Below are 26,476 nucleotides of genomic sequence, written 5' to 3'. Positions count from 1 at the left end.
AGTAGAAGAAGGAATGTTTGTAAACACTTTGTATTCAAGTAGTTGTACCATTTTGATGGGTCTCTCCCTTCCCCACAGCTGAGCTGTGTCCACGGGCAGTGTGAGGGAGTGTGTGACGAGGAGGTGGACATGGTGCCCTACACTCGCTGTGAATGTGATGTCAACTGGACTGGGGATCAATGTTCTGTGGTGAGGCTTTTGATTATTTCTTTCTTCTATAAAGGTTGAGTAGAAAATTAAAGAAAACATCATTCATTTTTAGTTATCCAGCTTGTTTACTGATACATGAGCCAGCTGATCAGTCATTCAAGAGGCTGCTGTGTGAGTTTTGAGGTTTTCTAGGATATTTTCATGATTCTAATGATAATTTAATGATGATTTTGTAACAGCAATATGAAATAGCAGACATGGAAACCTGACAAATCATCCCTTTGGCCTTTGATAATAATCCTGATGAGATCCCAAAGCATTTAAAAGCATGAACTAAACTGTAATGCTAGCCACTTGAGAATGAGGGATAAAGGTTTGTGACTCTCCCAAACACTTCAAACCCCACAGGAGTATGTACAGTTCCCAACGGACCTGGAGCTGGCCATCATTGTGGGCTGTGTGGTGGGCCTCATGCTCATCATTGCAGTGGTGGGGCTCACTGTGTTCCTCATGATGGCAAAGAAGAAGAGGCAAACCAGGGGCACGTATTCACCCAGCAGACAAGTATGTATTTTTTCTTTTTTTTTATGTAAGAGGAGCACTGGCCAAGGAAAACAAAAAGGCCCATTGAGGTGTCAGTCCCAAAAGGAAGGTCAAAAAGGATAATCCAAAATTGGAGGATAGGTGTCTTCAAACATATATGAAGGACACTTGATGTGTGTTCGTGATAAAAATGCTGTTTGGTATAAAATTAATTACTCTTAGTATTGGATCATATAAGTAATATGTGCTGAGGAAAGAATACTATTACCTTAACATCAGTGCACCTCACCAACTAAACAATTCATCTATTTTAATTTCCTACATACATCATTTGTATGAAAGCTACTGTGTAATATATTTAACCTGTTGCATAATTTGCTTATTGAAACCTTGTATATTAATCACTGTAGAATACCTTACAAGAAAGAAAAGTAATGCAGTGTGTGTTTATTTTTGTATGCAGGAGTTTTACAGTCCTCGAGTGGAGATGGGCAACATGATGAAGCCTCCGCCTGAAGAGCGCCTCATCTGAGCTGTAGAGACGTAGTGAAAAAATTTAGTCCACTGCTATAGGGACTTGCTCACTAGCTTGTAAGTCCACGTGTGGCGTTGTGAGCCACGGCGTGAGTGGGAGAACTTGCCCATGTGTCACCCAAGTCTTGAGTCATTGAGTGGAGGTGATCACTGAAACAGAGACTTAAAGTGACATGAGAAGTGACACAAGTGAGGCAAAGGAAAAATAAAGACTCACTTTATACATCTGAAAATTTGTTTCCAAGAACTGTACTTGGCTCAGAGCTTTGCTGCAGATGGGGAGTGTGATTTGCTGGCATTCCTGCACCAAATGGTTCTTTTAAGCATGTAGTAGTTATTTTCACCTCAGGCAAAGGCTAATGTGGGGAATCAAACTAAGGTGACATGCAAACACTGCCTTCTGTGCTGCCCTCCACTGGTGAAAGAGGGAACCAAGAGGAGAAATAAGGCCAGAGTCTTCCATTGTGGTATTTTAGTGTCCTTCATCTTGACAAAGCATTTCCCAAACCGTCCTGAGCTGGGCTGGTTGAAGGAGGTAGAGAAGGAACCAGATAAGCCCAACACCTCACATGATGTTAGTGAGATAAAAAGCTGTTGTTGCTGCTTGACCAGTCTCCAAAACCAGAATGCCAAGTTTTTATTTTTGCATGATTCCCAAAGTGTGAAAGCACTGATCTCTATCTATGCTGTGTTGTGCTTTGAACCCTTTTGTTGCCCTGTACTAACATTGCTTGGTGGTGACTCACTACACGCTTCTGCAGGTGATACTCCTTAAAATATTCTTGGCTGTATTTAATTCTGGTGCCAAGTTCAGTGCGTTTGTGTGTGTTTTTATATTCTTATGCCTAAATTGATGGCATTACTTAAACTCCTTAAGTATTATAGCATAAAGTTAATGGTGCACAATGACGTGTGGTCGTAATGATGGATAACTAACACCAATTTTTAATGAGCAATGTGTCAGGTTTGTGATCTTAGAAGAAAAGTTTTGTCAACACAGTCAGCATAGAGGAGGAATGGATAGGAGAGATAGATAGCTAGATATATTAAGTAGATACAGGAGAAACATGGAGATTTAAAGGAAGAGGATAATGGATCTCAAGTTCCACCTCTAACATAACCATGAAATTAGCTATGCAAAGAAGTAATCCAGACCTGAGGTGGAGTGTGAGGCAGAGATGTGTGGAGAGGAGTGGAACACTTGGAGGTGGCAAGTGTATCAGGGAAGCAAGAGGGTTTTTAAATATATAAACAGAATATATCTTTGTTCAGTTATGTTCTCTGTGTAATATTCTGAACTTAGTGGATGAAAGGTGTGTGAGAGTGTGTAGCAATATTGTAAATATCATAAGTTAGCCAAATGTGAATAGGACATTATTTGTATGAATGAGTGCATAATTGTTAATAATAGTTTCTTTCTTGTTTGTGAAAATGTGTTCACAGTTATTTAATCTTTTATATGTATATTTATGAACATTGTGACTTGTTGTTGTCACACAAAGCAGATCAGAAACACATGATTAGCTGGCAGCTGTGTGTTGCCGCGAATCTGTCACAAGCAACGTGATGCGCCAACACTGTATGTATTGCAGCAACAGGTGGGATGAAGGGCAAGTGAAAAAAATTTGATGTAACCATTAGTTAAAGAATACAGTAAGAAATCTGTGGACAGAAAGAAAAATTAGGACTACGTAGTGCATTTTCTGTCAAGAAGAGAAAGTATGGGGATGTTCACAGCTCACAAGACCAGCTCAGAAGTGTTGCTGGAAATGCCATCTGTGAAACTTGTGTGACCAGCAATTGTGCTGAAGACCATCACAGCAGGTCTTGCATATGAGAAGAAAACTACGACCATGTTGACAAGAATTAGATCATGTTGAAAGATATGCATCAAGAAGATAAATGTACATATTAGCTTGTCAGATTGGGACCAAGGAACCCTGGCCTTGAGTTAGTTGTGGCATGAGGAGGCAGTGTGGTGACACCCGCCAGGCTCAGGACCCTCAAGGTAGACATTCCAGGAATCTGTCTGTCTATGTCAGTCCATCCATGTATGTACTTAATAGCTTGTTGATGTTGATGTACATGAATGAATCTCAACTATGGAATGAGGTGAAGATGCATTCATACACGTATACATATACATAGTACACACACATTCCTGTATTCTGTGATGGGAAGAAACACATACATTTAACCCGCCCAAAAACAGTATAGAGTATATATTTTACATTATGATTACAAGTGAATCTTGATTTCTGAATTGTTTTACATTTCTTGAGACAGACAGAAGCAGTGTGGCAGTAAGCTGTTGCACACCAAGCCATTCCAGCCTTGCCTTACTATACATACTTAAATTATCAAATGTCATGAAATTTTTGTATGTCTTATGTGACATTTACATTACTACACGCACACACACACACACACACACACACACACACACACACACACACACACAGCAACACAATGCCATTTCTGCCTTTTCCCTCAAGTAACAAAGACCTTTTTAATACCAAGTAACTCCCTCTGTGATATATAATTCCTTCCTCCCAAGTACTACTTATTACACACTTCAGTGCCTTTTTGTACTTAACAGTCACCTGGATTTGAAATTACGTAAAAGGACGTGTAAGATTTTTGTATCCGGAGTTGTGGGTCGACGATTTTAAGGTACGACATTGTATGTGTATATTTTTGACCATGGAAAAGTGAAGCCTATTCGTAGCTTGGAATAAAGAATGAAAATTGGTTCTCCTGTTTCCTTTTAGAACAATACGCTCTTCCGAGTCAAGGGGGAAGAGAGACACTCACGCTGTGGCTATTTGAATATGAGAAAGTTGATGCCACGTTGTAAGCTATGTATTAAAAAAGGAAAAAAAAGTGAAATTGATTGTGGTCTTTTGAGGTGGAAAAGCTAAGGAAGTGAAAGATGAGGTGTCCAAGTAAGACCGGCGATCGTTAAAAGTTCCCGCCGATGTTCATGGACCCGCCCTTCTGTTCAGGCATGTCAAGGATTCGATCCCCCACCCAGGCGAACGCCTCTCATGGTTCAAGGTAAATCCCGCCTTCAGATTAATTCTTAGTGTTTCTACTGAGTGCCCAAGTAGGGTATTACATCTATAGGAAGGTTTAGGAGACAGTAGTAAACTCTCATGACTGCTTGATTGGCAATAATAATTATGTTCCTGCATGTTGCCTTGCTTCAAGCATGCCCACAACAACTGGTGCGCGTGTGTCGGTGTATACACGTATGCGCTCTTGGTTACATCATCTGTCTCATAATACAGACGAGTTCATCTACATTAGCTCTAGGATTTTTCTACTGCTAAGGACACCGAAGCTGCCAGCGCTAATTTCCGAGGCGGCCACAGATGAGTGCAACTATCAGGGTCATTGACTTCAAAACGCACTATCCTTTCTTCTGAGGGAGACGATCCAGTAGTCCTACCAGTCTTATGGGAAAGGTTCATATGCCGCTTTTTTTAGGGTCCGCGCCCGTGGTGTATTAGAGGCATCGCGATTTTTCTGCGGAGTGCATGGCTTTGATTTTCAGACGTAGAAAGCCAGAACCCCTTAATCTTGAGTGCTCGCCAGACACTTGAAGGATGCTGGAAGGGTTGATGGTGATGCCTTCTTTGCTGAGCCCGACAGTTGCATGACGATGTGTTAACTTAACTAAGAATCAGCAGGCATTCGCAATGAACATCCTCTTAATGGTCGGGAGCTGTAAATAAGCATGAACGTCGCTCGGGTACGAGGGAATGAATGTGTGGAGTATACTGATGGACTATTGGATGGATGGGCTATTGGTAGAGCGTTCCCCTGTTGCGAAAAAAAAAAAAAAAAATGAGGGGTTGCAGGGGATCTGGCGACGCACTTGCACGGGTGGAGGGACTTGTGGTGTGATGACCAAGTAGTGTCTGTCGAGGCAGCGAGAAGGGTGGTATGGGAGTTCTTTAGTATATAATCAGTCGCCTTGACTCATTCCTTTCGATTATGGAGACGGTAGAAACTCAAGTTCATATTATGAGACATGTAAGTATATGCGATTCTTTTTGTAATAAAAAAAAAAAGTCCGTTTTGTCACAACTAGTTACAACTGGTGAACTTTTGTTTGTGTGTGTGTGTATGTGTGTGTTGATCAAGGAAGCGTTAGAATTCCTTAATGCAGATCATGGAATGTATATACTTTTAAGGTATAGACATTGGCTGGGCACACACACACACACACACACTTTATAGTAGAAAGCAAACACAAAACGTCAGATACCACAGCGTTATAGACAAGAGAAGGAAGCAAAATACTTTGGTGGCATTATCCCCAATACGGAACTGTCTTGTGCTATGCCCTAGTGCTGCTGTCCGAGGGGAGGAAGACAAGACAAAGGTGAGCAGGTTAATTAATAGGTGAGGGTCGCGAATCAGGTGAGCGGCGCGTCATCACGGTCGCCGTGCGTGGCTGGCGGAATGACGCAATGTTACATGACCTTCAAAACCCAAAGTATTTACTGCATGACAACTGGCTTACTCCTAGATCTGTTATCATCTATATTTGCATTTGTTGTCGTCACTGTGCGTTGCCATCACACAGAAGTTGTTTGGCGATTGCATGTGCTACATTTGTTTTTTTCTCCTCAATCTCTTTCTAGAATTATGTCACTCACTGCGTTGTATTTCCCTGACACATTATTCTTGGCCTTAATTCCCAGCAGACAACCATGGCGATAAAAGGCAAATGTATAGCATGTGCAATGTCTAAAATACCCGATGACTGATGAAACAAAAAGATAAAAAAAAAAAAAAAAAAAAAAAACTGTAAACAAGATTCACACAGACACTGGGGTAACACGTAGGTCACACAGATAACTCACATTTAACACCAGCATAATTCACCGTCGCAAGAACACTGTCAGTCCTTTAAAAAAATAAATAAATAATAAATTAAACAAATAAAAATTTCACTACCAAGTACCGAGATGAACAAGGAGCCGAAGTGTGGAGTTCCCGAAGGCGGAGGGCTGAAGGCTGCCAGCTGGTTCCTTCTCTGTGGCAGTGTGTGTGTAATACCACCTTGTACTACTCGCTAAGACGCTGTGAGGTCCCCAGTAGGTACATGAGTGAGTGAAGGGGGGGGGGTAGCAGGAGGCTGTTAGGTGAGAGGCGTGGGGATAATGGGTTGTAATGGGTTATGTTGTAGCTCAGTTTTAGATCTCGATTCATTAAGGTCAGTCACTTTTTGTTTGTCTGCGCGAGCTTCATGCCTCCCGTTGTGTCATGTTGCTGTTTCCGTGTGGTAGATTAATGTGGGAGATAGTTGAGGTGTGTACCTGTGTGTGTGTGTGTGTGTGTGTGTGTGTGTGTGTGTGCTCATTAATATGTTCAGTGTGTGTGTGTGTGTGGGGGGCGGGGTGGAGTGTTACCTGGTCCCCAAGTGTTTGGTGGTGAGTTCAGGTGATGGATATGCTGTGGAGCTGAGGTGAAGGAAATTGTAAAAGTGAGGATCAATGCACGACTTGCCTGATTGATGATGTGAAGTAGGAAAAATGTGGAAGAAAAGAAAATTACATGGAAATTAATGAATGAACTTGCAGTAAATGGTTGTTATTGGTCGGGTTGAGCAGTGATATCACGTGATTGCTCAGAATTATAGATGCAATCATAAGTGTTGCAAGCCACGGTAAATCTTACCAATAGCATATCCTTGTATATTCTTTAGTCGTCCCTCCCCATCCTCAACAAACTTAGGTACTTGGTGGGTGAAGGGTTTTACCTCATCACTGTACCTATATGAATATTTTGCTGCTTTGTTAAGAGATGGTGTTGGTTAGATTATCCCAGGTCACAAAACCCTCACCTCGGTGCTTCACTCACAGAACATCACCCCTGCATGTCCACATCATGCAGGGAGATGCTGAGGTGCTCCAGGGGTTCACATTCTAAATTTCTTTCTAATCTAATTGACTTGTGGTGGGAACAGTTGGGATTAGAAATTATTCTGATTGTGAAATCCAAGACATGGAGATCGTTACACCCACAGTGCTCAACAAAAAGATTTGGTGTCCTGGTGGAAGCATCCAGACACTTTAGTGAATTTTGTTTGCATATTTGAGAGAAAAAATTAATGTGGAAGGAAATTGTGTTGGGGGTATTGTGCCATGGCAGCCTTGGCACCCTGCCCACTGTTGGCCGTCATGTGGGTTGCTCACAAAGGTCTGCCAGAGCTGGTTCAGTGTTTCTTTTACTGCTTGAGGCCATGTAGACAAGATGGCCTAGATAGTTGCTGTGAAGGACACAGACCACAAAACGAAGGAAATAAATGAATTGGTTAATTAGCAATATTGACAGTGTAACAGTAGCTGTGCATCACTTGAAGGAAGATAGTTGTTTGCCATCCATTGTCACAGGCATCTCACCAAACACTTCAGGATTAGCTTCCTTCACTTGTGTTGGTGATCATGTTGGACAGACTTCACAGAAAGCTCCCCCACATACACAGCCCTCACAGAAATCTTCCAGGAATGGCTAGAGCTATTTTTTTGATGACACACACACAGCTTTGCCTGGCCAACCAAGCTTATTTCCTTGGTTTGGTAAGCTGTCTTGTCTTAGTAGTTTTGACTAATAGAAGACACAAAACCCAGCTATAGGGGCATCAATTCAAACACACCTGTACACAGCAGGGATGGAATTGGCCAGCTCTGGTGGATGCCCGCACTGGTGAGCCAAAGGCAGGAGCTCTGAGGCTGCGGTGGTGTCCTACACGAACTTCAACTTTTCACTTTGCACACATTTGCTGTAATGTCTTAATCATCTCATCTGATCTCACCATGATCCTGATTCTCTTGTCAACTACTGTGTGTCCTACATACTGTATGAAACTGCAGTAAATCTTGTGTGCACATGCTATTTAAAAGACATTCATGGGCCCTCATCACCTAATGAGATATGGGTTATCTCTGGAAGTGTGGTTACGCATGTCCCCCTGCATCTGTGTATGTATTAATAGAATAATGGACCTAAAATGAGAATGAGAACATTGGTCATAAAATTCTCTCTCTCTCTCTCTCTCTCTCTCTCTCTCTCTCTCTCTCTCTCTCTCTCTCTCTCTCTCTCTCTCTCTCTCTCTCTCTCTCTCTCTCTCTCTCTCTCTCTCTCTCTCTCTCTCTCTCTCTCTCTCTCTCTCTCTCTCTCTCTCTCTCTCTCTCTCTCTCTCTCTCTCTCCTAGAAAAGATAAATGGTAGTGATAACATCCTTGCTACAACCACACTTCGTCACTGACTGTTGAATGTGTCTCTCCTACAGAAAGTGAGAGGTGCTGAGTCAGCCAGCAAAGAAGCATCTCAGCTCAGCTTGTGGATCCATTGGAGCACTTCTGTCACTACTCTTGCAGGGCAGCTCTAGTGATGGCAGCTCGGGTAAGTGGCAACGCTTAATTTATTTTATTGGTTTTGTTGGTTGTAGAGATTTGTGTGTGCATGTTTGAGATTTTTTTTTTTTCTGAAATTTGGTTATTTACATGTTGCAGGAGGAAATTATGTGAGATATTGATTGTAAAATAATAAATAGCAATTGCATGTGACTTTCAGCTCATGAAAGTAGAATTCTTGAAGTAACAAATAAAATGTTTCTGTACTTTGTTCTGTTTGAGGAATGGAGAATTTTCATATAGCACAAATAAGAATAAATGACAGAGAATGCCACAAAGAATATTCCTGCAAGGGAAGCTCAGCCCAAGACCACACCTGAGCCATATCAGAGAACATGTGGCCCTTTTGCTCAAACACTTAAGCTGTTGAGCCCCATAAAGAAGTGGAGGGACACTAAATAGAAATTAATATCTTCATAATCTTCTTTAACATATTTGTAGCATGTCTGTCAGTTGTCAGATTCTGAGGAAATTGTGTTGGATTTGATTTTCTGGTGATAACAATGGCACCATTGATAAGATGCATCAGGGAAGTTTGGACGCAGATGCTTCACAAGATGATTATGAGATTAAACATAAATGATGGCACTCCTCTCATGTGTTGAGAACCAAAAGGGCACATGTGGAACCAAAAGAAGCACATGACTCTTTTATACTCCCTGTTACATGGTGGAGAAAATGTTTGTTTGCACGGCACTTCTTAACTTGATAAGATAAAATTAATAGTACAATTCATATATTGATAACCAAAAGAATCAGGGAAGATATAAACAAACCAAACAGCCCAGAGCTAAAAACTCACGTAGAGCAGTGTGGGCCTCTGTTGTGTGGATGAGTGGTAACTGGCACAGGTGAAGCTCATTTATGGATAAGTCCAGTTGTGAAGTATTCGGAGCTGCCTTGCTGGTGTGGTAGTTTGGCCTGGAACTCTTGGGGATTGGCATGGCCCTTGATATTCCCACTTGACGTGAATCCTAATTGCTCTTTCCCTCCTCAGCTCTTCTATTATTCCTCTCTCACTGTCACAGCACCAGAATATCAGGCAGTCAGTCCCTCACATACTCCCCAGCTCTTCCTCTGTTCCCTCCTCAGTGTCACACCACCAGAGTATCAGCCAGCCAGTCAGTCCCCCTCTCCTCCCAACAGCTGCTGTACTCTGGGGACCGCGTAGTGACAGTTTCAGCGAGGAGTCTGCGTTCGCTGTGTGCCGGCCGTAGGTTGTTCTCCAGTCAGGGTAGCAACAACTCCAACGAAGCCACCCCCCCACCTGATGTCAAGGAGGTAGCCACAGGTACTTGCACTTCAGATTTGTGTTCAGCAGTTGTTTGTTTAGTAGTTGTTTGTTTGGCCGTGGAATTTTAAGTTGAAGATGGCATAAAGTGTTCCTCAGGCAGTCTCCAGTTCCTTCATAAAAATGTGTGTTAGTTGCTTCATTCTCTACTTCAGTTTCATTGTCTGGTATGTTTAAAACTTACTGGACTGAAATAAGGGTGGAGGATTCAAGTAATTGGTTATTTCTTCATTTTTTCCTTGTATTCCTTGACCAATGTATTGATCATCAAGATAAATTATTAGTTAACATTTGTTATCATGCCACAGAACAACTGGACACGTGGTTGGACATCCGTGCGGGGATTTTTGGTCCCAGTGACCAGCGACTGCCCCTGCCCGGCAATGTGGGGCTGAGTCACCACCTTGGCACACCTACTCGTGCCCCACCCCCTCCACAGCTCACTTCTGTTCTGCCCCGCCCCCCTGTACCCGATATTCTCACCTACAAGACCAACCATGAAAACCAACTGCAGGTATGATGTGCTTGAAATGAACCTTTTCCTTCCTGCTGATACTCGGTGACTGAATGTTTCACTGATGAAGCAGATTAGTTGTATGGCTGCTATAAAGATTGCCAGATATGTTGTGGTGTTGACCTTTGCACATTGTGACATGGTTGGATGGGTGCTGTGTCTTCCACATAGAGCAAAAGGCTAAGGTGTGAGGGAATGTTTGTGAGTGTGTGTGTGTGTAGCTGCCTTGCCTTGATTATATTTCTTAAAGGGATGTCAGTAAGGCATACAGGTGACCTTGTGTTTCTATCTTATCTCGGGCCTTGTCCTTGTCTAAAATCTGACCACCAGTGTTGATTGTCCACCTCGTCTTACTGGCCTCACTTCACCCTCCCCTGCAGGCCTCATTTCATCATTGGTGTAAGGTTGTCTGTTATTGTTTTGGTGTTAGACATAAAAAATATAATTTACTTGTAGTGTCACCTGTAGGCTGTTGTTTATGAATTAGTTTTCATTTTATTAGTCATGTACCACCCTGTTATATAATGTGTCCAGTTCTTAAGAAAACTCATGAAATTGAATGATTGAGGGAAAGCACACAGTATCTACAAGTTCATCCATCACCAGCTAACCTTTTTATTTTAACCTGGATGTGTGATGCAGCACAGCAAAGTGTTGTGTGCTCCCATGTAAACCAGTGTACTATTTGGCACAGGCGCTGGGTCAGTGCAGCCCCGAGAAACTGCCAGACTTAGAGGACTCCCCCAACCCAGCCACCATGCCCCCTCACCCCTCCGATGTGCTGGAGTGTAAGGTGCAGAAGTGCCCTGACCTCATCAAGAAAGGTGAGTTGATGTGCTTCGATCTTGTCAGGAAAAGAAGGAAACATGTGCCTGGGTCTCATCAAGAAAGGTAAGGCAAGAAACTCTATCACATCCTCTAATTCATAACTCTCACCTGCGTGGCGGCAGACTTCCTGGACCTGTTCCCGGGCCGCAACCTGAGAGACGGGCCACTGTCTGTGGTGACGCTAAGCCAGAGGACCAAGCACGACATGAGCTGCTGGTCCGAGGACATGGAGAATGAGAGGGAGGAGCTGCAGCTTTATGTGAGTAGCAAGAGTGGAGTGTGAAGACTGGACAGGAACACATGGATGTCTTTGTCCTGGCTGCACCATAGAGGGAGTTCCAGGGAGTGGGAGGCAGAGTAGCTAGGATGAGATATGTTACCATTAATATTTTTCCATCTTTTTAATAATGTAAGTAACATTTCTGTACACTGTTACCATTAGTCTTGTGAGGAATGAATGTAGGACAATGGTAATGTTAGAGGTGAGTGAAGCTCGGTGAACCCTCATGTCATGTTTGTTATTGTCTTTCTTTTATTTTTCCAAGAATGACATTGGACTTGAGAATCCTGTTTCCTCACATGCAGCTTAATCTCATCCTTTTTGCTGCTGATTTACACACAAAGTAAGGACAAAATGATCAGGATATTCATCAATTTACCTAACCTTACTCTTTGCCTACAATGCAAAAGATACAAAAAGCATCATATTAATATTGGCTTTTCCTCAGTTCATCCTTGCTGCGGAGGACATCTGTGCCATCCTGCAGCGTGAGGGTTACTGGGCAGATTTCATTGACCCAGCATCCGGCCGCCCCTTCCTCGGCCAGTTCACCAACTCCACACTTTTCGAAACGGATGAACGTTACCGCCACCTGGGCTTCCGAATAGACGACCTGGGGTGCTGCAAGGTCATCTCCCATCGTAACTGGGGCACACACGTGTTTGTGGGTGAGTTGCTGCAATCCCTCTGTGTCTGGTGTACTTTAAGGTAATGGAACCTGGTAGAGTAGTGGTTCGTGTGTTCGGCTCACAACCCTGGCTTGGAATTCTTGGCTAGATGGAGACAGTTTACGGATGTTTCCTTTCTCATTATAATTCCTGTCCATTTAGCAGAGAATGGTGTGGAATGTAAGATGTGGAATTGTGGTCTTGAATTTCTGCAGTCACAACAGAATTCCTTTAAGCCATAGCAGTGCTGTGCATGGCTTCATCCCCCTAACTATTGGAGGGAAACTGTCTGTCATGCATTGGCCTCATGTCAGCTGATGATTTGTGCTATACCAAAATTTTGTACTAAGCTCTGCCACATCATTGCTCCACCTTCCTGTCCCATTAGTGTTGAATGGAAATAAATGAGTAGTGCAGATGTAGGAAATAAGATTTATTGATTGACATGCCTGTGTGGGCATGCTAGTGTCATGTTAGGAGCTGCTGTGTGTCAGCCTGATGATTCCTTGCAGTTTTCCTTATTTTCTTACATTCTTAGGTTAGCCAACTAAAATAGTTTGATGAATATAATCATGCTGGCTGAGATGCCGCCATAACCTCGGTGTGTTGCTGGCAGGTGCCATCTTCACCAATGCTCCCATGGACTCGGAGGTGCTGGAGCAGGCACTCACGAAGCATGAGAGGAGCCGCTCCCCCAACGAACACTAACCCCGGTTTGGGTTAGTGACTCCTTCAGCCCTGTTGTCTGTGATGCCGAGCTGGAGACTGCTGTGGCACAACTTGCCTCCTGTTACTATCACTGCACTGCGCTGCAGAAGACAACTTTGTGCAAGCTATCTACTTAAGGAAATAACTGTTAGTTGGGCAATGTTAATTTTTTTTTGTTTTGCACCAGCTTGACCTAAAATGTATAAGTGCTTGAAGTGGCTCATGTTCTGGCTCTAAGTAACCATGTTAGGCTTGCCGGCAGCACAGGAAGGAGAGAAGTAGAGAAGCAGCAGGGAACCACTGTAGTTTTCATGCTTAGTAAAGGTGCTGCCACCCAGGCATATTCCCGGCAGTGTGATGCTCCCGTCACCTGCTGGGGGGGGAAACCACGTGCCAAGGAACACTGCCATCTTGAGAGAGACATTGGTGGAGAGAGAATGCAAGGAATTCCCTCAATACTTGAAGAAAACAGGAAAAACAGGAAACGTGGTTGTAAGTGTGCAGTATTGGGCTGGCACCTTTAGAGTGAGAGCGTGATGGTTCTTACCGTGTGATATCAGTCCACCAGGATTGTTCTCTGTAGTGTTATCATGTACATACTGTAAATGAAGCTTAATCAGATGTGAACAAGTATCTGTATGTCTTGCCAGTCGGTGTGAAGAAGTACATTCTATTATGATCTGTCCTACTAAGTAATTCTTTGCAGATTACATCAGTTATTCTATCTCAATAGTTTATGCAGGTTATTTTGACTACATTGTCTCGGTGATTTAAGGCTTTACAATCAAGTCTACTATTTTAAGTTTATTCTTTATTAGTCAGTCATCAGTCACTCATTTGTGCAGAGGGATGCTTGAAGGAGGAAGTGTTCCTGAAGAAAATGCTGAAGCAAGACAAAATGCAGGCACTGGATGACTTTTTGGTTGCTTAAACTTTTATGTGAAGTAAATGCACACAAATCTAATCTTCCAAGAGCACAGTACATGCATTTCCTCTCAGGTAGGCAGGGGACCAAGCTTGGGCTGCTTACCCGTCTGGTTCATTAGTGTGCACAGCCTCAATGGTTACCAAAATGACTGACCACAGCTTAGTACAAACTCCACCAGTCATTGTCAGCACTGATGTAATCTGTTAGCTCACTGGCTCTTGACCTTTGTGGCAGTGTCAGTGCAGTGGTGAGGGTCCTGACCTGTGGTGATTCCTCCCACCACTGTTCACCTCATCAGTGTGGTGAAAACCACTCCCATCACTGTACACCTCATTGTGATGTGACCTCTCTCAGCCACTGCACATCAGTGTAGAGGCGTCCTTCCCTGCCACTCTAAACCTCAGTGTGGTGGTGACCACTGGCAGCCACCATACACCACCTCACCCCTCACACTTGTGCTGCACACCAAGGGCTTGTTGAAGTCACTGGTAAATCATAAGGTGTGAAGTAGTTTTCTTCAATCACTATTCTGAAGTTAAGAAAAAAATATAAATTGGAATAACACAAAATTTCATTTTTTTTTTTTTTTTACTTTATGCATTTCTCTAGATATTTATTTGTAAATGCATTTTCTGTGTTCTCAAATTAGGATGATGAAAAAAAATCATTTCATTGGTAACTTAAAAGTTTGGAAAAGTTTGGCTGTGCTTTTCACACTTTTTAGCATGAGTAGTAGCTGACCACAGACTACCATTATTGCTTTGAACTAGCCATCCTCTCTCTCTCCCTGAGGAAAGTAATGAAACAATATACCTATTTATTATTAGATAGCTGGAATATCAAAAATTCTTTTCAAGTGGTATTTGTTAGCATTTTTCTTTTCACCCCTCTTCTTTATTGGCCTGTGCTCTGTCTGAAAATAACACAGCCTTCCTGCCCCAGCACACTGTCCACAGAGGTCAGGAGCCGCTGTGCCAGGAACCGTGAGGCAGATGTAAGGTTCACGTACAGAGGACAGTTGTTCATCTGTGTGTGAGGCTACAAGGAATCTGTGTAGCAATGAAGTAAATGTATATGCATCATTCCAGGCAATTTTAATGTCACACTGCTGGCTTTAGGCTATTTGTCAAGGGAAAGTGGTGAGTGGAGGCAGCAGACATCAACGCTAACAGTGAGTTGAAGATTGTATTTGTTATTGTAATTCTCTCTCTCTCTCTCTGTGTGTGTGTGTGTGTGTGTGCGCGCTAAGCTGATACATTATCCAGAGTTGATACATATTCCATTACTGATAATATACTAACGCCTTACTAAGAATAGAACTAAACAATATCAGTGGACTAATGCTGTGTCTCTTTTTCCATGTTGAGTCTTTCTCCATCCTGGCGAGGTGCGCCATGGCTGGCCGACCAGTGTGGGGAGCAGTCCATGACTAGGAAGACCAAGTGTTTTGAGAGGAGGGAGAGAGATGGGAGGTAAGTGAAAAGTAGAAAAATGGAAGAGGCAGAGATAAAGGGAACAGGGAAGATGAAATAGTTGAAATACTATTTTGAGAACTGGGTGGGGGGGGGGGAGATGGAGATAAACTAGAATGAGAACTGGGAAGGGGGAAGGGGGTAGGGGAGGATTAGTTAGTGAGAACTAGGAGGTGGGGGAGGATGGAGATTAACTAGAATGAGAACTGGGAAGGGGGAAGGGGGTTGGGGATTTGTTTGTTTATATGGTGGGGAGGGATTGGAGAGAACTGGGATGGGGGATTAGTTGGTTTTATTTGAATGATTAATATATATAGAGGGTGAAATTTTAGAAATATATATTAAAGATATATATAGGAGGGGGTCTTTTTAACAATATATAGGAGGGGGTGGTCTTTTGGTTCGTCATTTCTGTTGGGTTGTTGTCAGAACACAGACAAAACAGATACAGAAGCAAGGGGTGATGAGAATGCCGTCTTCTCTCTTCCTTCCTTAGACTGCTGCTGAAGTCCATGGATGGCTCAGCAATGTGACAGACAGGCGAGGCGAGGGATACTAGTAGTGGCAGCACCTGTAAAAAAAAAAAAAAAGAATTTTGACTTATTTCAAAATCAGACCTTGGTAAACAAAAAATTGGCTATATGTTGCTGCTAGAATTTACTTTATGAGATGCAGAAACTTTGAGAGTCCTTTTTAACAGAGGAAGCTTGTTAACCTGGAATGTGGCTTCAGTAAGACTGCCAACTTAACGGCACACCTGCACATCCTTCACCTTGACGCACCAACTCAGCTCATGTCAGATCAGGGTAGAGACGAGTAGATGATGTCAGTGGCGCTGTTCACACCACGGCAGGAAGTTGACTGCGGCCGCAGCAGCAGCACCAACGCGCACACCTTGCCAAATCTAAAACATTAGATTAGTCACACAAACTTCCTTAAATCTTAAATCACGGAAGGTCTAAGATTAATTAGATACAGCTTCTCTAAAATCCTTAATAAAGGATTTTGATTTTTACTCAAATCCACAATATCCCGTATTTCCACCATGAAGCCACAATAACAATGATTTCTATTCTATAACCCCACAATAATCTGTCTTTCCACCAAAACCCACAATAATTTTCGTCATCTCCACCAACCCACAATTTCTGCCATTTCCATCAACCTACAGTATTTCTATACAATTACTTCCAAAAGCCTTAACAGTTCCTATCTCTAAAACCCAGAACAATTTCTACTGCAGTTCATTAAAAAGCAGGCGAGATTAAAGCGGTGAAAAGTTTGACAACACACTCCATTACGTATTTACCGGAGACTCCCCCCCCCCTCCTATAACCACCTGTGACACCACTACCACCACCAACACCACGCCATTTAACACTGCAGCACCCTAGAGGATTATATATGGCGCGACGATATAACCAAACAGTAAAAGGTGAACACTACTCTGAAACGCCTTTATTTATCACAAGAACTATTTTCAAAGGTCAGAGATGACCAGTCGTTTTCTCCTGGGTCCTTTTACGAGTAACGCAGGAGGAATCTGTCAAACTATTACCAAAATCACGAAAACAATTGAAAACCCAAATAACTTCTGCAGGTAAGACGTTGAAATGAATACCTTTGTTTCAGGTTGCAAGGTTACAAAATCCTTGTTAAACTATCACTAGAATCACGAAAACAATTGAAAACCCAAATAATTTCCGCAGGTAAGACGTTGAAATGAATGCCTTTGTTTATTTCAGGTTGCAAGGTTACAAAATCCTTGTTAGACTCTCACTAGAATCACGAAAACAATTGAAAACTCAAATAACTTCAGCTACATGGGTAAAAACAAGGAATCCCTGTAAGACGCTAGAATGTTCATGAATACGATCATTGGTTTAAAGCTTACATAATTCTTGTTAAACTACTACTGGAATAATGAAAATAGAAAAAAAAAAAAACTTCCGCTGTATTACAAGAAGAGATAGCACGCCGAAATGTTTTTAAATACTTGGTTTGTTCCAGGTTACAGACACGAGTATATGTTTTGAGGCTTGAGGGCCTTGTGAATCATTGAAAGGCATTCTGTCCAGGTACGGTGTGCATAGTTAATGGGCAAGGTATGGACAAGGATGGCGTCAGCTCTTGGATCTAAAGCAATATTATTTACGACTTGTTATTGGCTTGTCAGTTCGATTCGTGCTCTTAAACGTTTTGGTCTCTCGCCAGACTGTTTTTAAAGGTCAATTAGGTGTTTAGTTTGAAGATTTTCTCATTTATTTTATCCTTGTTCTCTTTAGTGAAGCATAATTCACTGTAAATTATCGTCCCAATCACGGAAACTCCTTGGAAACCGAAATGTTTTCTAGTGGATTCTGTTAAGTGTGTGGTATCTTTGTTAGCCTATTCCTGTAATCATGAAAATATCCTTGAAAATCCTTAATAAGTTTCTCCCAGAGTACGTTTCAAGTATAGAAATACTTGTAAAATGACTAGCATCATGAAAACAGCCTTGAAAATCCCTAACAAGTTTCTCCAGTGCACGCTTCAAATATAGAAATACTTGTAAAACTATTATCATCATTAAAACATCCTCGAAAAAAAAAAAAAAAACTTAAGAGCACGTTTTAAGTGAAGAAAACACCCACGGAACCCATAACCTCTACTATAACGTGCTTTAGTCAATCAGTCGGAGATGCGTCACCGAAACTAACGATACTGTCACCTGGCTCGGAAACTATAAAACCTAGACACCGTAAAATTCACCATAATACTGCAGAGGTTTGTGAATCATAACTATCAGCTGTTGGAAAGGTTAATACAAGTGTGAACAGGTGAGAGTGACGCTCTGTGTTGTCTTGTGCGCCTGGGACTGATGCGAGGCTTCTGAAATATTTAATTTACTTCTGGGGCCACGCGAGGAGGGTGAGGGGCGGGATTCGCAGCTGAGGGAATACAGAAACACTGCGTAAATGAAACAGATGTGGGGTGAAACGCGTGAGCGAGGATAATTCTAAGGGATAAAATGATGAACAAGACTCAGTACGAATAGAAGAAGGACGACATGCGTGATGAGGGATAAAGGATACGAATAGACGATGGACCGAAAGTGTGGATGGGACGCGAATGGGTGTCAAAACTGGGGAACAAAGAAAAAAAAAAAAAAAAAAGTGAAAAGAAACAGAAGACCGAAGATGAATTTAACGCGTGTGATGAGAATGAGAAAGACGATATAAATAATAGAGGAAGAGAGTGTAAAGGACGAAGATAACATAGGTGTGAAAGAGGAAAGGTGTAAGCACGAGACACGAGAGAATTACGAAACTAGGGACCATATTCTGAAACACTTCTGCGCTGCACCTCCAATACAATCAAAAGGTTCTAGTTGAAACGATAGATTTTTAAGGGTGTTTTATGGTTGTAGTGCAGATTAACAAGACTTCTACATTATTAGCAGGAGTAATACCCTTTTGAGAACCCGGCTAATCATCTGTGCCTTTGGTAAATAGTTGTGGCTCAAAGTTTTCAGAATACGGGCCAAGATGGATGTGAAGAGATCTGCAAACACGATTAGTGAATAACGAGTTAGCAGAAGCAAGAATAAGAGAACAGATGCAGGAGACCAATCAAAGGAGAGAATGCATGTGAATCAGGAAATCTGTAAGCATGAAGGAGGGAGAATAATGACATGGCTTAAATGCATGATGAGGGAGGCGAGGGTTCAGAATGGTCAAGGCTGAATTGATGGATGGAAAATGCAAGACGCGAATGCAGTAAAGGAAGGAGATATGGAATAAATCAGGACTATGTATTATTTTTTTTTTTATCTATTGCACGGAATAAATCACGACTATGTATTATTTTTTTTTTTCATCTATTGCACATTTTCTTGTGTGTGCACTTGCAGTTCTCGTCCTCCCTCCATATTCTTGACTTAATGATTCCCCGACCTTTCCTTTAAGATCAAAGCTGCTCACATTCCGGCAGGTCAACGCTTCTTGCTCTCCTCCCCCCCTCACTCGTCACTCCCTTACGCATTCACCGCATTGCAACTCTGTGCCGTTGCCTCAGACTCTGCCGGGCATCCCTTACATCCCCCCTGTCGTCCTCCTTGCCGTGTGCAGGCCACGCACGTCTCTTCCTTATTTGTGCTCGTCAATAAACTGCATCACTTAAACGTCTCCATCTGCGCATTATTGTCCGTCTGTCTTGAACACTGTCGACGGTCAGTGTTCAGCGCGTGGTGAGTGAAGGTGTGGCAGTGAGAGACGTGCAGGGCGAGGCCAGCAAGGCCCACCTCTCTCTCTGTGTGTGTGTGTGTGTGTGTGTGTGTGTGTGTGTGTGTGTGTGTGCGCGTGTGTGTGTACTCTTGAAGGACGATATTGGCGGCACAAGTTCCAGGCCGCTCAAAGGTCACAGTCACCTGCCCCGCGTGATGGATGGCAGTCAGTGACGCCCGTCACGTGCGGCACAACTAACGCGTGCCGCGGCGGAGGAGCCGCGGCACGCGCCGGAGTCTCGTGAGACGAGGGACACACGCTGGGAGGTCAATGGCACAGCTCAGCAGGGCAGCGGGAACACTCCTCCGCCTCGCCGCCCTGCCTTGGCGACCATCGCGGCACCGCCACGCACACCACGTGGACAGCTTGGTGATCACCTGCCTTACCCTCTCAGGGAATGTGGGGGGGGCAGGGGTGTCATCTCCTGGTCATTGCCAGTCTCCTGCAGGGGGGAGGGAAAGGGACCTGAGTGTGTGTGTGTGTGTGTGTGTGTGTGTGTGTGTGTAGGAAGACCTGCTGCTGGTGGTGAACCCCAAGATAAACAAAGTTCCCAGACTGCGCCCCGCACCTGTTTCCTGCTGGCCCCGCCCTGGGTCAGCGGGTCACCAGGTCACCAGGGGTTACAGCGGAAACAAACCCGCCCTGCCTGTCGTCAGCCGCCCGGGGTTTCCAATCCCGCGCCCTGAACCTATTCAACTCCACTTGTTTTAAGAGAAACGTGAAGGGAGGGAGAGCTTCATTCAAAGACCTCTAACAACGAATGGCACAAGCACAAGCACCTTCCCGTCCAGACGGAAAACTGATGAGATTCAAAGTTTACCTAACGTGTCAGTAAATGAGCTTCAACCTCCGTTCATCAAGAAACTTTAAGACGTTGTGCGCTCTAATGTGATCATGTCACCACCTCTACTATTTAATCACACGCGGTCACCTACACCATGTACGTATTACTACTACTATTACTACTACTAAGCATCCATTAACACACCTAACTGCCACAGACAGAGGCAACACGAGCCGCCTGTGTAATGCGTCACAAAGACCATCGCGTATTTGCACAACATTACGTCAATTAGGACAATTACACCAAGCTGTCCACGACAAACAGTTAACAGAGCGGCAGGCAGGCAGGCAGGCAGGGCTGACGCCACGTTGGGCCTGACGCCACGCGAAACGAGAAGGTTAAGAGGTGCTCGTGATTCCATTCGCCGCGCGGTGCGGGGAACTGATTGCACATGTATAAACATGTGACCGGTCTGCGGCCGCTGACCAACAAAATATTGATACACTCGTCGACAGTCTGCGCTCCTGTCTCGCTAGTGGCGTATGCATATATGGTGCAGGTGGCTGTGGTGAGATGGGTGGTGGGAATGGCAAGACTTGTGTCAGGGCGCGGCAGTGTTGAGGGGATGGGGGGCAGAGGGACAGGGGGATGGCGAGCTTCTTTTCACAGTAAAGCAGTTTTAAAGTTTTGTCTTATGCTTTTAGAGTTTAAAAAGTATTCCTCATCATCATTAGAAAACGGTCTTTGAAAGAGTCCAGATGAGAGAACGAAATTTTAAGAACACGCGGCGATATACGAAGCAATAGCAGCCGCCTAACAAGTCTCGCGCGAGTCCCCCAAGGTTCGTGAGAGAGCTGGAGAACACCTGGCGTTAACACTGCCGCTACCAACTCCACATGCCGCCGCAACCTCTAGAGACGCCCCACACACTGACACTCATTCCCAGAGGACTGAATGAATGGGAACTGGGGATAACGGGGTACATTATCCAGGTGTTTGGGGATACAGGTGTGCGTAGGAAGATCAGTAAAGAGGGAGGGGAAACAATAGAATAAGGAAGGTTGAGAGACATAGGGAGACACAGGAGAGAAAGGTAGGTGGGAAAGACATAACTGAGCAGAAAGAAGAGGGAGAGAAAGGAGGGAACAGGAAAAGGAATGAAGTGTATGGGAAGTGAAGAAGGATGGCGATGAGGGAAGGAGAGGGAAAGGAAAAAAAAATATGGATAAGGAGAGATTCGAGAGAGGAAGATTGAGATTAAATTTAATGATAGAATAAGAGAATATAATTTAATGTGAGGAGAGAGAGAGAGAGAGAGAGAGAGAGAGAGAGAGAGAGAGAGAGAGACTGTGTGTGTGTGTGTGTGTGTGTAGAATTATGTCTCAATTAAAACATGCGATGCAGCTGTGACACACACACACACACACACAAAGCACTGACCTGCCCAGCTTCCTCCCTCACAGCTGCTAGTTAACGCTTTAATTACCACAACACACGTCGCGAGAGAACCAAGCGACGCGCGCGCACACACGCACACGAAACAGAACCATACCCATGAACGGAGCTACGAAAAAAAAAACAAAAAAAACGAGTACATAGGAAATAAAATAGCTTAGATATGGAAAGTTGAGAGAGAGAGAGAGAGAGAGAGAGAGAGAGAGAGAGAGAGAGAGAGAGAGAGAGAGAGAGAGAGAGAATTTCTAGCTCCACATGTCCGATTCCTAGTTCCTAAGCCCCGATTTGAAGCCCATATGTCCGATTCCAGGTCCCGATTCCAAATCAATGCCAATCAGACACGTTCCATTTCAGGTCCCGATTCCAGTCCCGCACGTCCAATTCGAAGTTCTGATTCTAAACCCGTACGTTCGATTCCAAGTCCCGATTCCAAGTCCCGGTTCCAAATCCTGGTTCCAAGTCCTTAAGTTCATTTTCAACTCATCCCGTAAGTCCACAAAACCAGCTCCTAAGTTCTATTCCAACTCTGCAAACCAAGACCAAGTTTATTTGCAAGTTTAAAAGCCAGAATAGTCCCCCATACTACATGCAGAACGCTATACTTGTGGTTACAGCGGTTTTTAAAGGCGTTTTGATGGTCCTAGTGACAGATTAACAAGATTTATACGCTATTAACAGGAGAAACACTAAAAAATCCGGCTAGTCATTTCTGCGGCCTTTGGAAACAGTCAAGCGGCAGGAACGTCAAGTCACTGCTAACCATGCTGACTACTAACAACTAACGTTCACTACTCGCGTTCCTTTGGTAGTAGTGAACAACTTTTACGCTTCATAACTAATAGAATAATGCACCTAATATAATATCGTTCCATTAACTAGTATCGCTAACCACGCTAACTTGTAATCGCTAACTAGTATCGCTAGCCACGCTCACTTGTAATCGCTAACTTATATAACTAGCGCTCTTTCGGCAGTAGTGTACAACCTCGACGCTTCATGACTAATTACGCACCTAATACAATAACCTAACCTAACCAAACTTAACTTAATTCGACGTTAATATAATCGCAGCAACCTCAGCGTCGTAGTTTCAAATAAGTGCGTTAAGATTTCAGGCTTCAGGATATTTGTATGATTTTTTGGACGCATCGCTGAAATATTGTGCGAAACGAGAGAGAGAGAGAGAGAGAGAGAGAGAGAGAGAGAGAGAGAGAGAGAGAGAGAGAGAATTAGAAGAATATATAAAATAGAAGGGAAATAAAAAATGAAAGTTACTGAAACAGAGAGAGAGAGAGAGAGAGAGAGAGAGAGAGAGAGAGAGAGAGAGAGAGAGAGGCGTGTGCTTACCTCCATGCAGTCCCGCCCACTAGCTGCGCGCACCACGCCCCCTCCCTCCCTCCCCCACACGCCCCATCCCTACCCGTCCCCGCCCTCTCCCCGCCCTCCACGCCCCGCCTCGGCCACGCCCATCGCCGCCCACTGGTTACATACGTATTATAACACCTCCCTCCACCCCCCACCAGCTCTCTCTCTCTCTCTCTCTCTCTGGCGCTGTACACACAAAGATACAGACAATGCAGTATTTCAGCAGTCGCCTTAAACGCAAAGACATCACGGCCCATCCCGCCCTCAGTCAGCGTGACACCCGTTCATCATCTCTCCGGCGGCACCAGCACACTGACACATTGAACACCACACACGTTAATTGATCGGGTTTATTCCGCCGCTGCAACGGGGTCAAGCAGCGCCGAGTCTGTAATGTAAAAAAAAAAAAGTATAAATAAAGAAAATATATTAAACAAAAAATGAAACCTAAAACAATAGAAAAAATAAAGGAATATTAAAATTAACTGAAGTGAAGATGAAAATACAAATGTAAATAAACTAAAATAAAAAATGAAAATACAGAAAATAAAGAAAAAATAAAGTAATACAATATATATACATTAATAACAATTATAAAAACAGCCTACAGTATTGTGAGGATTTGAGAGAGAGAGAGAGAGAGAGAGAGAGAGAGAGAGAGAGAGAGAGAGAGAGAGAGTGGGCGGAGAGGCGAGGAAGGAAAGGGAGGAAGAAGCAAGGGTGGATGAGTGACGGGCGGGGAGGGGAGAGATGGCGGGAGAAGGGTGGGAAGGGGAAGAGTGAGCGGGGAAATGATCCTGGGGTGACTAAGAGAGAGAGGAGGTGCTGGGGAGGGAGGGAGGGGAGACAGAAGTGAGGAGGCAGCGAAAAAGAGTGAGAAGATACGAGAGAGAAGAGAAAACGAGATGAGAAAGTGAAAAGTGATAAAATGAAAGGAAAGACGAATAAGAGAGGGAGACGAGTGTGAAAAGAAGACAAAGACAGTGAGAGAAGAGGGGAGAGGGATGAGAAAGTGATAGAAATAAAAGAAAGAGGAAAATGAGAAGTTAAAATAAAGCAATTCTAAGTAAAAAAAAAAAAATTCACACAAAAAATAAACCGGAAAAAAATCTAAATTCTTAAAAAAAAATACCAAAAAATAAAAAGAAGACACCTGGTTAGTAAACAAGGGCCAGGAGCAGTAATTAGGGTCGCCACAACAACCCCTTACCTGTCCGTCCACTAATTACCTAGGTGATTACTGCTTTCAGGGGCGGGGCCAATATTTTCACACCTTTGGGAGGGACGAGAGACGAGGCGAGGGAGGGAAGAAAGGGAAGGAGGGGTGAAGGGGGGAGAGGATGGCACAGGAAGTTCCAGACACGCTACAAAGATTTGGGGGAGTGTGAAAGGGGTATGGGGATTAGGGTGAAGGGTTGGGGTGAAGGGTTGGAGGTGTGGAGAGATGAAGGGTTGAGACAGGTGAGGGGAGGTTAGAGGATAGGATGTGAGGGGAAAATGGAGAGGGTAAGGAGAAGGGAACGGGATTCGAAGGAGTGGAAGGGAAGGGAAGATTTGAGAAGGAATGGGGGAGGGAATAAAGAGAAAGGAGGAATAGGAAGGTTAGGGAAGATAAGAAAAGGTAGGGAATGGGAGGGGAAGGGAAGAAAGGGGAGAATTCGCTAAACTAGACATTTGTAATTGAGTGATGGTGGTGATGGTAGTGGTGGTGGTGGGGGTGGTGGTGGAGGATGGAGGGTTGGAGGAACAGGGGGAGGGAGTGGAGGGGAAGATAGGGAGGGTGAAGTCGGTGGGGTGTAAAGAGAGGGAGGGATAGAGGGAGAAAGGAATGACAATGCAATGAGAGAGAGAGAGAGAGAGAGAGAGAGAGAGAGAATGAATGATAGCCAATAAAATACACTCGTTATATCATTAAAGTGTTCAATCTTTCACTCAACACTCGCCTCCACACCATCTCCCTGAACACCTTAATGGCCCAACCTTCACGTCACAGCCCCTCAAGCTTTACAAATTAGTCTAGCGCTAGTTTAGAATCCGAAGTCGAGAGCTGGTGGCAGCAAAAAGTTCAGGAATTTAAAAGATCTCAAGTCCAAGCAAAAGTTATCTCCGTGGGTTCAAATTTACTTGATCAATTAAGTTCAAATATTCCACAGGTGAGGAAAACGAGAGCCATTGGTTGCGAAATTTCAAAAGTTCAGGGAAAAGTTCTTCGTAGCCTTCATGGTTCACAAATTTAGTCTGGTTCAGGTTTGAATATTTAGTTTACGTAGTATCAACATTAAAAAGGCTTAAATATACTCTCTACTCTTGATAATTTGTCGTTTGGCTAATCTTACCTCGTTAATATAAGCTGTTTCTCTCCCTTATCCCTCTCTCTTTCTCTCTCTCTCTCCCCCACTCTCCACCCACACAGTTCATCTCCTTCCCACTCCCTCAAGAACTCCCCAATCCACCTAAATCTCACAGGACCAAATATCATTCGCTGAAACACTTCTGCACCGCACTACCATTACTTTCAAAAGGCTCTAATTGAAGCTGGCAAATTTTTATGGGTGTTTTTATGGCTCTAGTGACAGATTAACAAGATTTCTACGTAGTAACAGGAGAAACACTTGCGAACCAGGCTAATCATATGTGGCCTTGGGTGAAAATAATGGTGGTAAGAGAGCAAAGCGCTTTTGAATACTGGTCTTAGTATCCTCACTTCTCTTATCCTTCGTCAGGCGGGTCCTCCTGTCCTCCGTGGCCCGCCCTGTAGCAGTATATACACTCATGCAGCGCCAATACCTGCAGGACGCGCGCCGCACACCCTTCTTTCCTTCTCAGCTCGTGGTGGCGGAGTGGCGAGGTGAAGTTCATGTCTGGATGGACTGTGGCTCGCCTGCTTCGAACCCGCGTAACAAACTAGTTCGTGTTGACTTTGAGGTCCATACTCTGAGCCACTTTTGTTTGCGTCACATCTCCACTGCTTTCAAAGGGCTCCAGTTGAATTTCCACGAGTTTCTGAGGATGCTTTAATGGTTCTAGTGACATATTAACAAGATTTCTATATTATTAACAGCATAAACACTCTTGAGAACTCGGCTAATCGTCCCTTTGAAAATAGACGAAGTGAAAGACCAGCGTTTCTGAATACAGGACTAATTGCCACTTGATGTTGTTGATACCTCATGACTGAAGCAAAGTTACACATCAATTGTTCAAGTAATTATGAGTGTTATGACTGATTGGCGTTATTTTCACGTTCTAAAAAGAGAGTGTG

General features: G+C 43.7%; 2 protein-coding genes and 1 long non-coding RNA gene across 14 annotated transcripts in view; 2 read left to right on the top strand and 1 right to left on the bottom strand.

Moving 5' to 3' along the window:
• Positions 1–3,980, top strand: part of LOC135091340 (protein crumbs-like) — a 70,177-nt gene extending 66,197 nt beyond the window's left edge. For all 5 annotated transcript variants that reach the window (XM_063988889.1, XM_063988888.1, XM_063988886.1 and 2 more), the window contains 3 exons: positions 79–189; positions 559–714; positions 1,157–3,980. In XM_063988889.1, coding sequence (XP_063844959.1) covers positions 79–189; positions 559–714; positions 1,157–1,225 — 336 coding nt within the window. In that variant the 3' untranslated portion in view covers positions 1,226–3,980. The remainder of the gene's footprint in view (positions 1–78; positions 190–558; positions 715–1,156) is intronic.
• Positions 3,981–4,229: 249 nt separating this feature from the next.
• Positions 4,230–14,955, top strand: LOC135091343 (cobalamin trafficking protein CblD-like). 7 transcript variants are annotated; one of them, XM_063988898.1, is made up of 8 exons: positions 4,230–4,284; positions 8,533–8,645; positions 9,803–9,947; positions 10,256–10,461; positions 11,156–11,285; positions 11,412–11,548; positions 12,018–12,237; positions 12,854–14,955. In XM_063988898.1, exons 2-8 carry the CDS (start codon positions 8,634–8,636, stop codon positions 12,943–12,945), a joined length of 942 nt encoding a protein of 313 aa, XP_063844968.1. In that variant the 5' UTR covers positions 4,230–4,284; positions 8,533–8,633; the 3' UTR covers positions 12,946–14,955. The 7 variants fall into 7 exon arrangements, with proteins under 7 accessions (XP_063844968.1, XP_063844965.1, XP_063844969.1 ...); XM_063988895.1 differs by lacking the exon at positions 4,230–4,284 and adding an exon at positions 5,117–5,265; XM_063988899.1 differs by lacking the exon at positions 4,230–4,284 and adding an exon at positions 5,595–5,617.
• A 709-nt stretch (positions 14,956–15,664) lies between these two features.
• On the bottom strand, positions 15,665–26,070 carry LOC135091344 (uncharacterized). Of its 2 annotated transcripts, none has more exons than XR_010262475.1 (3): positions 25,919–26,070; positions 16,061–16,249; positions 15,665–15,916 (listed from the first exon to the last, which is right to left on the bottom strand). It is a non-coding gene; the product is annotated as an uncharacterized LOC135091344 (long non-coding RNA). The 2 variants fall into 2 exon arrangements; XR_010262474.1 differs by having other exon boundaries at positions 16,128–16,249.
• Between the last annotated feature and the right edge of the window lie 406 nt (positions 26,071–26,476).

Source organism: Scylla paramamosain, chromosome 37, assembly GCF_035594125.1.
Source record: "Scylla paramamosain isolate STU-SP2022 chromosome 37, ASM3559412v1, whole genome shotgun sequence".
NCBI classification, from domain to species: Eukaryota; Metazoa; Arthropoda; class Malacostraca; order Decapoda; family Portunidae; genus Scylla; species Scylla paramamosain.
The sequence above is the reverse complement of the archived record's forward strand: the minus strand, read 5'-3'. Positions and strand labels throughout refer to the sequence as shown.